The sequence below is a fragment of the Acipenser ruthenus genome, chromosome 11 (assembly GCF_902713425.1).
Source record: "Acipenser ruthenus chromosome 11, fAciRut3.2 maternal haplotype, whole genome shotgun sequence".
NCBI lineage: Eukaryota > Metazoa > Chordata > Actinopteri > Acipenseriformes > Acipenseridae > Acipenser > Acipenser ruthenus.
The window spans coordinates 32,871,737-32,884,805 of NC_081199.1; the positions used below are offsets into that span (position 1 = coordinate 32,871,737).

The 13,069-nt window shown below is 38.3% G+C and overlaps 1 protein-coding gene across 4 annotated transcripts in view; it reads right to left on the reverse strand.

Annotated features, from left to right (window-relative positions):
• Nucleotides 1-422: 422 nt before the first annotated feature.
• Nucleotides 423-13,069, reverse strand: part of LOC117426486 (xin actin-binding repeat-containing protein 2-like) — a 42,555-nt gene continuing 29,908 nt past the window's right edge. For all 4 annotated transcript variants that reach the window (XM_034044081.3, XM_034044082.3, XM_059033713.1 and 1 more), the window contains 3 exons: nt 3,635-13,049; nt 1,048-1,181; nt 423-560 (listed from right to left, as the gene is read on the reverse strand). In XM_034044081.3, the coding sequence (XP_033899972.3) occupies nt 1,087-1,181; nt 3,635-13,049 (9,510 nt within the window). In that variant the 3' untranslated portion in view covers nt 423-560; nt 1,048-1,086. The remainder of the gene's footprint in view (nt 561-1,047; nt 1,182-3,634; nt 13,050-13,069) is intronic.

Genomic DNA, 13,069 nt, shown 5'->3' on the forward strand with positions numbered 1-13,069 from the left:
CAGTTGGTGTTGGTTCACCATTTCCCTGTTCAATTTCCATGGCTTCTGCCTTCATTTCATTTTTATCATTTTGTTGACGATTGGTTTGGCCATTTGCATTACTATTTCTATCCATTGATGGTGCTTTTGACAGCTTTTTATCACTGGTTGTATTTGAGCTTGCTACTTCTGGAGGCCAGTTTGGCTTTGCTATCTTAACATCTTCTTCAATGAGAAATGTTTTCTTGGGTGTGTTATCTGCGGAGGGAGGCCAATTAATTGATATTTTATTTGCAGATTTCTTCTTATGGTCAGGTGAGTTATTTTGTTCTGTAACTGTCACCTGTTTCTCTTCACTTGGTTTGTTTTCGATATTGTAATTACTCTTGCCAACAGTGGCTTTTTCAGGTGAGGAGTTTACAGTGGCTTTTTTCGCAGTGTTGCTCTCGTTTTTAGAACTCCATAATTCTTTATGTGGTTTGTGTCCAAATCCTTCATCGTAATTACCTTTGGACTTGAAGAGTTGTTTAAAATGAGGCTTGCAGTACATTTGTCCATGGAGAGAGGCATAATTCCCTAGGCTGGTAGAACAAACAGAAGGAATTAATTGTCCAGTAAACAAACTTGATACAAAAATGTTTTAAAGCCTTGAGTAATTTTATTTTCACAAATCCAATCATGCCTAAATCAATGCATCTGCTCCATAACTCACTATTCTGCAGACTACACTGTCTTCAAGTTAAACTGGGTTTTTGATTGCATGTTTGTTTATTCTTTTGTTGTCAGTTTAATGAGTGTAGTTTTGCCCAATGGCTACAATAAAAAAATGCATCTTTTCTCAGAGCAGCGGTTTTGTGTTTTGTGGCCCTACATGACATTTTGGTTGCTGTCTGAGGACCTCCAAAAATCAAACTAATGTTAAATTGTGTTATCCTTACAACAACCCCACTTGTATAATGGTACATTCTATTAGTGCCCTAAACCATCATTTGATCCCTGACCTGGGGAACTTTGGCAGGTGTCACATATCTTTACAGAAAGATTTCATACATGAAAGACAATTGTTACCTTAATTTGCTATTGCAGTGTTGGCAGCGGAAGCAGGACTTATGAAACGTGTGTTTGTCTGCGATCAGGCACTCCATTGGATAAACTTTCTTTAGACAAACGGTGCACGTCTCCAGCTCCGGAACTTTTATTTTCTAGATGAAAGTACAATAATGTTAAACTTACAAATGTTAAAGTGTACAGATTTAAAGTAGCACACTAATCTGTGTTAGAGACCATGGCAGTCCATTCAATTGGTTTAAAGCGTGATGGATCTGAATATGATCCAGAGACAATATACATTTTTGTACCATGGCTATATATATATATATATATATATATATATATATATATATATATATATATATATATATATAAGGAAAACTGTTGTGTACCAAAAGGAGCAAAATCAAAAAGAAAAAAGTAATATAGGTACATAAAAATGTGAATAATTGATATTAAAAAATCTATTATATCAGGATGTTTTGGGCTACAAGTCCTTCTTCAGCACGCACACACACGCACGCACACGCACACACACGCACACACGCACACACACATTGAAAACCTCAAGGGCAGTGCTTTATATTGCCCCTTTTGGACCAACTGAATAGACCACCAAAAAAAAAAAAGTTTATTCACACATTAATGGCATCTCTCAGAACATGCTTTTGTTAAGCTTAGTGGAACTTGCAAAAATATAATCACACACAAACAGGAATATTGTATCTATTATTATTATTACTATTTGTATTATACATTTATTTGGACTCTAGCTATATCACCAATTGTCTGCGTGTGACTAGTAATGCAAATCTGAGATATATAATGAATATATTCTAACTATGAGTATATGAGAATATGTGTTCTTCTTATAATAAACTCCACCGTAAAAAATAAATAAAAAATGCTTAGGGAAATATAAGTGGATCCAAACAAACAACCAATGGGCATATTCAGGGTAACATACAGTAAAAGTGTAATATTTTTGGGGGTAATTTTCACCAGCAATACAGGATTGGTATGTTAAAAGTGAAATTGTTATGTTACTAAATGAACTTGTTCCATGGACTGCATGGTTAAGTACTTTCTAATTATAGGAGAACAAATGTACCACAATGATGGGCAGACATCATTATATTGTGATCGGAAGCTCAAACTTGATACATGGCAGAACAATTCCAAAAAGAACAGACATTTTTGTTGAATAGAGAACAAATTTGAAGCAATAAATTATAGAGAAAAACAATAAGTGAAATTGACCAAAAGTAAGTTTATAGATTAAATTGACAGGTGAGAGTTCATGAAGATAAAACGCTCCCCATCACAAGGTAAAGGGCTTAATAACTTCAATAATGTACAGCATACAGTCTCATCAAATATCCAAATCATCAAATATCAGCTTTCTCTATTCATTTAAATTGTAGGGCTTATGACAGCACTAAATAGGAAATTGAGGTAATGATACATTTTTAGGCTAAATGTATAAATGATAGAAAAATGATTGCTGTAACAATGTGATCTGAATTAGCAGTGGTTAAGGGGTGAATGGGTTGATTAATAAATTGAGTCAAACATTTTTTAATTTTTCAGCAAAAAAGTAATTAAAAAATTAAACCTGCTTTTTAAACTGAAATCATTTAATATCAATGAAGTTGTAGTATGAGGATTTTTCTGTAACATTCAGGAAACATGTATATGTGAAGTCACTGGACCTCATTGTTTTGTTGAGATTATTTAATGATTTATAAATTGGGTAGAACACACAGAACTCTTTTAAGTAATTAAGAGAATGGATTTTGTCACCGCAGTAGATCAATATTGTAGACAAGATTGAAGCTGTGTTACGACCTCCCATGTGATTGTCCTAATTCTATGTTTGAAGCCAGTCAAACAATACAATATGTTTTTTTTTTTGTAATGTGGTGCATGTTTGTTCCAAATGTCCTGTGTCACCCCACACTAAAAATGCCCTTGGTGTCTATCCTTAAAACATGAATACACACAGTGCTGAGCTGATACACTAATTGTGGGGTTCTAACTTGCACCTTGATAGCATCTCCTGGTAGTTGTTCAGAACAGATATTATCAGTGACACATGCCATTCGTATCCTTAACATCGGAACAGGGCAGAGGGCAGGACTGCTGTGCTTTGTGAGTTGTAAAGCATACTTAATGATATTTAATAGCTGTAAAGAAACTGCGCTGATATCTTTGTATTCAGTAGTTACAAGTTGATATGCATGCAAAAACGCTTTGGTTTGCAATTGTTTGTGTGTGCTGAATTTAAATGTTGCAGCAGAAACAGGGCTATAACTTTACAACATGTGCTTATCGTTGGAGAACATTACTGTGAAGTTACATGTTTAATGGATAACTAATGAACGTAGCAATGCATCTAAAGAGTACGAAAAATATAATACTGAGGATAAAAAGGTTCACAATTTGTAGGTCTTAATTGTTAATCGTCAAACAAAAGAGAAGCAAAAGCAAGAAAATAGTAAAGAGCATATTAGTCCAAATGTGTGTATTAAATGGGTACATTACAGTATTAAGCAAACCACACCCATGTTACGTAAAAGGTCTCCATGCTGTTTATTTAAGTTACCAGTCACAAATGTCCCTTCTTGATGCATGACAGTCTGTGATGTACTCTCTTCGGTCTCTGTAACATTGTATCCCAGGCTTTTGAATACTCTTTCACTTTCTTGCCACGTCTTTTGAAAATTCTTAAGCAGTTCTTCGGGTGATGCATTAACAGGAACATCTAGTGCTGGTATATTCCCTTTAAGTACATCTGAATATGTCGGGGGTGCACGTCGAGTTTTAATGCTTTCAGAATGTTGAGACACAGTGGTGGCACTTTTCAACCCTGTTATTCTGTTGCCAAATTCATCAACCCCTGAAAACTGTTCTTTCATTGACTTGGTTTCACAGCATGATGTTGGCTCACATGATTTCTCTTGACAGACTTCTTTCTGAATCGGCTGCAGGGAATTTTCCTTTGAGCCCTTTTCACCAGACATCAATCCTGACTCAGTTTTGCCAGATTTAAGCTTCTCCTCTTTGACATGGTAACTTTGTGCACCACTTTCAAACACTGTCTTAATGGCTTTAACATCAAGAGCTGGCATGTCCTCTATTTGAAGCGTTTTCTTTTCAGCTTCCTCTTCATTGTCACTTCCGAGTCTCTCAGCTATTACAATTGGCTCCTTTCTAACATAAACCTTCTCCACTGGTGTTTCAAACCTGTGAAGAAGTTCTGATAAATCTACCTTAGGGAGGTCATCCTTTAGCTTTTCATCTGGACCCAAATGCTGAGGAATGTCAATGGGACCCTTGCGAGAGTAGATTTTATGTTCGTCTTCTTTTACAGCTTCTTCATAGAACTCTCTCATATCCTTGACGGTGCCAGACATTACTGAAGATTCTGACACGACATTGGAGGAGGTGGTCTCCATAACATGAGTCTCAATCTTTAATTGCCTATGGAGAGATGCTGGAGAAACAATGATTTCAGATTTCTTCTCAGTGACCAGCACAGGTGGGGCAAGCTGAGGCTGTGAAACTCCTTGATGCAGTTTTGCAGTAGTATCTTTTAGCTTTGCAAGTTTTTCAGCTCGACTTATAGGTGGTGATGGTGTGGCAGATGCTCTGCTAATCCTAGAAGTTGGTGTCTCTGATCTCCGTGGAGGAGGTGCAGGGGGTGTAGCTACTCTTTGCATTAGAGGTGGTGGAGAAGCAATGACTCTTTGAGGGGATTCTCTTTGCCGTGCAGTGGATTCGATTGTTATATATGAAGGTGATGGGGAACGTATTCTAACTAAAGGAGAGGGAATTCTTTGATCTACAGTTTTTGCTTCACAGAACCCTTGCTTCACACTTCCATGCCATGTCTTTTCTTCTACAGTTTCAGTTTTTCTATGAGTATCAAACTTGCTTGAACCAATACTTATTTTAGATATTTTTGGCGTTGCCCCACTGATTGAGTCCTTATCACAAACAGGCTTCACAGGCGTTGCATGTATGCTGCTATCAAAATATACAAGCTTTGCATAAGCCTGATTTTGTATGTATACAATTGCTTCTTTTACTTTCTGCAAATTACCCTCTGCTCTAACTTTTTCTAAAACATCCTTTCCTGTCTGACCTACTAACCATTCAGGAACTTTACTCAGAAACACCTTTGCTGCATTTAGATCATTTTTTTCTGTCTCCAGAGCTGTAATGTGAAATAGTATTTGTTGAACTTCCTCACGTTTTCTTAAAGCATCCGTGATATCTGTTACAGGTTTAACCTCCTCTCTTTTATGCATTTGTTTTTCTGTCAATTTAATTGGATTTACCCTGGTCTCTTCATTTGCAGGTTTTGACTTAACATGTACATCCCCTTCTCTATTTGGTTCACCTTTTTGTTTCTGTTTTTGAGAGGTGTTTAATTGCTTCTGAAGGTGAACGGTGTTGTGTTGCTGAAAGCCTCTCTGGACCTTGCTTTCAGTGATTTTTGTCTGTTCATGGACTTCATGTTCCTTTTGGAGTACATTAAAAGACTTTTGCTTCACTACTTCTTCATGGTCTTGAGTTGGTTTTCCTGAAACAGGTGGTTTTGTTTCTTTTGGGATCACTTTGACACTGATTTGAACTGGTTCTTCACGTTTTGGTTTCTCTGTCAACTCCTGAGGCTGGTGATCTTGTCTGTGCTCTCTTGTGGTTGAGTGTTGTTCAGAATTTTTAATTTGTTCTACATTTTTCATATAGATTTCACTCTCCACATGTTGCTTTATGCTTGTTGTCAAATGTGCATCTTCAGGAACATTAGCTATAGTGACACCTTTATGTTGATGCATTTTTTGTGTGCTTTTCTCCTTAATATTAGTTTCATCATGTTCATCCTTTGGCATCTTGAACGTTTTTACTTTAAATCTAGGAGTTACTTTGGGTATTTTTGATGGCTGACTAGAAACTCGAACCTGTTCCTCTTTATGAGCACTACTGGTTTTCTTGGAACTCTCATTCTGACTAAGTTCTTTAAAGCCATGTAATATCTCTTGCTTAGTGATTTGGCCATCCGAACAGGTGTTTAAGATACTTTCCAGTTGCTCAGCAGCAGATGATACAACCAGTGTTGTAGAAGGATGCTTTTCAATGTCAGAAGTAGTCTGGTATTCACTGGAGGAAACAGTCATGTTCTGATGTCTAGTAGACGAAACAACAGAAGTGTGATGTTTAGTAGAAGAAAGAGAAGACGTGTGAGTAGAAGAAACAGCTGTTGATTCAGCTAACCTTCTCTGATTATCAGTGGAGGATACAGTTTCCTTCAAGGAAATATGTTGCTTGTTCAGGGACTGTTCTTTACTTAGAGCTGATGAAGCCTTTTCCAATTGTTCTTTAATTACAGTTGAGTTGGCATTTTTCAATTGATCTTTACTTATAGCTAATGAAGTTTTCTCTGGTTGTTCCTTTCTTATACTTCCTACAGTCTTTTCCGATTCCAGTTGGATTAATTCCTTTGTTTCCTCTTGACTTGATGTACTGGGGGATGGTTTTCCTCCTTTCATTTTCTCAGTTTCCTCTCTTTGCAGACGATATTTCTCCTCTGCAATCATGAGTGGGGTTTTGAATTTTCTCACATACGGCTTAGATTTTGTTGGTGGAGATTTGACAGTGGGTGGAGGTAGCTTCATCGTGGGCACAAAAATCTTTTTCACTGGTGGTGAAGGAGTTTCTTCCTTTTGTACCTTTGGCAGGATTGTTCCTGCCAGAGACTGAGATAATGATAATACTTGAGTCTCAATTTGGATTTGTCTTTTTTCATCTTCCTCACTTTGCTTTGCATTTTTAAGTAAATTAACTTCTGTAGTCTTTGTGGAAGAAGCATTTGTTGTGGTCGTAGCCGTGACTGTGGTAGAAGTTAAGGCCTGTTGGACCTGAGCGTGTGATGTTTTTAGGGTACTTGGTTTTGATACTGGAGGTATGTGTTTATGCTGCTCTTTGTGTTTTGGTTCTTCTCTTTGCTTTGGTGGGTCGTGTTTTGCAACTTTGTACACAGCGGGTGCTTTCACTGGTTTGACAGTCATTTTTCTTGCTGCTGCAGAAGATTGATGAGAAGACATATACTCTAATTTCTGCTGTGCTGGTGGAGGTGGTAGTTGTCTTTGGTCTAGTTTAATCTTTACCAGGGGGGGTGGGGAAGGAGGTGGAGGGAAATGCTCATCCTCAGACCTTGTAGATTCAACAGGAGGATGAGGTGGTGGTGGAGGAGGGGGGAGTAGATCATTGTCTTTCTTCAGCACAGAAGGTGGTGGAGGGGGAAATATTTGATTGTCGGTTTCCATCACCAATGGAGGTGGTGGAGGCAGAGGAAATTCAGCATCAGATGACTGCACAGAGGGTGGAGGAGGTGGTGGTGGTGGTGGAAAATGTACTTCTGGTTCCATTTTCTTTTTGTCTATCGTCTCCAAGTGAAGGGTCTTTTTTCCTGACTGATAATTTTTAAAATCAGCCTTGGAAGTCTTATTAGACTTCAGTGACAAATCACGCTTCTGCACATGATTTTTCTGTTCCACTACTGTCTCATGCACCCCCTTTACTGTCTTTTCTTCTTGTGTAAGTTTCATACTGGTTGATTTAGACGGTGAACTCCTTTTTATTACATTCGGTGTTTTAGATATTGCAATTGTTGGTATTTCAGTGTCTTGATTAGTCATGTTTGTTTTTATTTTAATTAAAGAATTGGCTGCTGTGGTAGACTTTTGTATCAGTGATTGTTCGCTGGTAATTGTTTCCTTTGAATTTTGAGTCACTCCCATTTTAGTCTGATTGGAGTGATCAGTGCGTAAAGCAGCGTCCTGTGTTAAGGATTTGATATTTACTGATTTGCTGCTGCTTCCAGGTTTCTGAATCTCACTGCCAACATTACATTCTATTTTCTGAACCTGCTTTTTAGCAGCTGGAACTTGCTTTGCCATCTCCTGTTCGTACCTATTCACAACAGAATATTCTTGGATGTCTTGCTGAGAAGGAAAATTAGTTTTCAATGCTCCTTTGACATTTTCAGAAACACCAGTACAATACTCAACACTGCTTTGCTGTTTCCCTTCCAGAAGGTTCTTTATTGTGCCTTGCACATCTCCTTGTACCACTGTCTCCTCCTTTTCCATGTGGTTTTGCTCATGCATGTCATAGAGTGATTTTATAGTATTTTGCACATCTTCTTCCACACTAGGCATGCGCTGCATTGTTTGCTGTGGTGTAGGTTCTAATAATATCTGAATGGTGCCTTTTACATCGCCTTGTACACTTACTTGTTGCTGTAAAAGTTTTTTTTCAGAAGATGCCTCTATCAGATTTTGAATTGCAGTCTGAATATCTCCTCTGATTATTTCTTCTTTTTCTACCTCTTTTACTACATGCTGTGCTTCTTCCAATGATTTCAACGTGCCCTTGATGTTAGCATACACCAAGTCTTCTGTTTTGGCTTCAACTTTTGTGTTTACAGATTTTTCCAAGGACTCAAGTGCACATCTAATGTTACCTGGAATGACTTCTGGTTTTTCAGTTTCTTTGGTTTGATATTGTGCTTCTTCAAGAGATTTTAAGGCTGCAGGTATGTCCCCTTTTACAACCTCTTCCTTTTCTACCATGCTTGTCTGGTTTATGGCCTGACTTAATGACTTTAAGGTTGCTTTTAAATCCCCCTTTACAATTTTTTCCTTCTGAAAATTAGTCAGTGTGTTTTCAGGATCAGTCATAAACACCTGAACTGTATTATGCACATCACCAGGAACAATATCCTCTTCAGCAACCGTGCGTTCAATTTGCATTTGTGTTTTCCTTAAGACTTGTTTTGTCATTTCAACATCACCGCCAATTATTTCCTCTTTTTGATTTGGTTCTGCAATAGTTTCCTCAGGCTCTTTCTGAAGCATTTTTAGGTAATCCAGTGCCCCAGATTCTATACATGTTGAGTAAAAGCTTACATTTCCTCTTTCAAGTTCATTTACTTTTATCGTTCTGGAAAGTTCAGGACTGTCTGGAGAGGAAAGAAGGTTCTGAATGGTACCTTTTATATTACCCCTTACTACATCTTCATTCTTAACAAACACATTGTCTTTTTTATTAAGCAGAGAGTATATTGTCATTCTAACATCCCCCCTTTCATCCTCTTGAATCAAAATCCCACGTTTCATTGAACTATCTTCCTTGAACAGGTTGTTAATGGCTTCCTGGATATCACCCCTGACTACTTCTTCTTTTTCTACATTGATACCTGTTGTCTTGTTAAACAGCTGAGCTACAGTTGTGTTTATATGTCCCTTTTCCTCGTCATCTATTACAATCCCCTTCTCAGTAGAGTTTTGTTTGTTCAACAGATTGATCATTATACTTTGTAAATCTCCTCTTATGATCTCTTCCTTTTGGATTTCCGGGGCTTCCTGATTCATGAGGTTGAATTTTGCCATCCTTACATCTCCAATCTCATCGGTTTCTAGAAGTATTCCATGAGAATCAACAACCTTGTGACTGTACAGTTCCTGAAGAGTTTCTTTGATACTTTTGCCCATGATTTCATGTTTCTGAGTGATGCTTTCATTAAACTCATGGAAGGGGGTTGTTTCAAAAAGCCAAGTGGTGGTCTTTACATCAGCTTGTGGAAATTCTTCACGGGCAACAATGACATCTGTTTCGTCAGTTTCATTTATGCTATCAAGAGGTTGCTTTTCAAAAAGCCATACAGATTGTTTGACATCTCCCTGCAATACATCTTCCCTTTGAACTGTCTTGATCTTGTTGTATTCAGACCCTTCACCTCGTATTTCATCCATTGTGTGTGTTTCAAAAAGCCAAGTGGCTGTTCTTACATCCCCTTGCTGGATTTCACTAACACTTACTGTCCTCACATACTGTTTCTCATCCACCTCATTAGACTCAAAAATGTGCTTGTTGATCTTTACATCTCCGCCTTGGACATCATCAACTGTTCGAATTACTACTTTCCTGTCTTCTGCAATTGTATCCAATGGTTGTGTTTCAAACCGCCATCTAGCAGAGCTTACATCTCCTTTTTGAACATCTTCCTGGGTGACAGCTTTAATAACATACACTTCATCAGAATCTTTTATTGAATCTAGTGGTTTTGTTTCAAACAACCACCTAGCCCCTACTACATCTCCCCTCATTAATTCTTCTTTTGTGACTGTGGTAACTTCATGGAAATAACCTTCTTTGTCTCTAATAGCATAAAGTGGTTGAGTTTCAAACAGCATAGTGTAGTTTTTCACATCTCCTTTTTCTATCTCTTCCTGTCTGATTGTCTGAATGTGTTTTTCTGTCTCTGATGACTCATCCTGAATCTTATCCAAAGAAAAAGTTTCAAAAATGAAACGTCCTTGGTTGACATTACCTCCTTGTACATCAGTAACTGTGCGGGTATCCTTACTTTCTTCAGAACTTTCCCTAATGGAATCAATAGGTTGGTTTTCGAAGAGCCTGGTACAGTTTACAACATTACCCTTTTGAATGTCCTCAGCCTGCATTGACTTAAGTTGTTTAAATGTTTCTTCTGAGGTAGAACTGATCATATCTGAAGTCTGATTCTCAAATATACATTTCATTCTTGATACATCTCCAGATTGAACATCTATTTCAGTCACCCTTCTGAATCCTCTCCCTTCTTCTCCTTTTATGTTTTCAAGGTTCTCTGTCTCAAATAGAAAACGTGCCATTCGAACATCTCTTCCCTGGATATCTTCCTGTCTTACAGTGCATGTTTGTATAATAGTTTCTGACTCATCTCTGATTGTATCAAGCGCCTGTGTTTCAAAAAGCCATGTACAGGTTTTAACATCACCTTTTTGAATTTCCTCTGTTTCATTTCTCATATCAGCTTTTTTGTAAAGGCCATCCATTGGTTGAGTCTCAAACAGCCACCTGCAGGTCTTAACATCACCTTTCACAATGTCAGCACTTTCTTTTGTTTGACTTTCTCCATCATCTACATTACTGAAATACTTAATGGCATCAAGAGGCTGTGTTTCAAACAACCATTTGGCTGTTTTGACATCACCTGATTCTATCTCCTGTTTGGATATTCCTTTAATTATTTGGAACTTTTGAATAATTTCATCAAACTGGTCAATGGGGCGTGTTTCAAACATCCATTTGCAGCTTCTGACATCGCCTTTTACTATTTCTTCTCTTCTGACCGTTTTGACCTTGTGGTACTGTCCAAAACTATCTTGAACAGCATATAGTGGAGTAGATTCAAACAGAACTTTGTTTGACTTTACAGAACCACTGGTAACTCCCTCTATTTGTATTTTCTGAGATTCATCACATGTACTTAAATCCATGGTTTCAAATACCTTCTTGCAGCTGCTGACATCCCCTTTATCAAGTTCTTCAAGATTTACAGTTCGAATGTATTCTTTCTTCTCCTCTCTAATATGTTCAAGTGGTTGACTCTCAAAAACCCACTTTTGATGCCTTACATCACCTTTTTCTTCTTCAGAGGCAACTACCTTTTGGAGTTTGCCTACTTCTTGGCTCTCTTTCAAATAATCCATTGGGACTGTTTCAAATAAATGCCTGGCTTTTTGTACATCACCTCCCACAATTTCTTCTGTGGGCACAGGCCTTGTGTTTGAGTCATCTTTTAAAGCAGCCATGGGTTGTGTTTCAAATATCCAGCACTGTTTACTAACATCTGCACCAATGATCTCTTCCTTTTGAATAGTAGTCATTTCTGATTGTTCCTTAATGGTATCCAAGGGTTGCGTCTCAAATAACCACTTCCCTCTGTTCACACCACCTTGAATGTTATCTTCCATAGAAACACCACAAATAACTTTTATTTGTGTGGCATCTTTATTAATCATGTCTAGAGGCTGGGTTTCAAACAGCCAGCGTGATGTTCTTACATCTCCTCTTTCTATTTCTTCTCTACGAACAGTTGTAATCTCTAACATCTCACCTGAGGTGCCCCTAATAACACACATTGGCTGTGTTTCGAAAAGTCTAGTTGTCGTTTTCACATCACCTTTAATTTCTTCAAGTTCTGATTTAAGCTGCAAGAAGTTTCCTTCGTCTACTGTGTCGGTGTGCCCGAGAGCATCTAGATGCTGAGTTTCAAACAAGTATCTGGCAGTTTTGACATCCCCTCCAGTTATATCATTAACGACATGTATCTCTGTGGATTGCTCTTCCTCTTGGTAAATTGTATTCAGTATATCTAATGGCTGTGTTTCAAAAAGCCAGGTTGCAGCGCGAACATCTCCTCTTGCCAATTCAGGAGCTGATTGTTCTGTTAAGTCTGGGGTGTCAGTGCCTAGTGCATCAATAGGTTGTGTCTCAAACATCCATGTAGTGTACTTGACATCCCCTCCTGCAATGGTTTCTTGCTGAGAGATGTTTGTTATATTGTCCTGGTCTGGGGTTTCATCTTTAATCGAATCCAGTGGCTGGTTTTCAAACATCCAGCGCATGGACTGCACTTCCCCTTTTAGAATTTCATCCCATTCAAGATATTCTCGTTCCGGACTCATACACTTATTGGGGCTATGGCCTGTGTGCTCGAACACATATCTGGCCTGCTGGACATCCCCCCTGATGTCTTGGTCAGTTTCTACCTGAGTTGTTTCTAGCTCAGTGACATCACTAAAATAATCTCTTTCTAGGTTCTTTCTGACTTCAGGATGAATGTGTTTATAGAGACGTTTTAGTTCAAAGAGGTTCCGTTGCTTTGAATATTGCTCTTTGGGGGGTGCATGCTTGCTCTGATGCATTGAGGGTTTGGGGGAAGAGGAAGGTTCTGTCATTTCTGATGGAATCTGTAGTAGGTCTGGTGGAGGAGGAGGGAAATCTTCCATGCTTCCAAACGTATTAGCACCAGCAGAAACAAAGGCAGCGGAAGCGCCTTCTATTTTCCAGTTTGTGGCGGATGTTTCACAAATCCTGCCGGTTTCGGTTTTGTTGGAAGTATTGAGATATGGAGACCACTGCATTTGATTGAAATCATGATCAATCTTTTGGGGGGGGGGGGGAA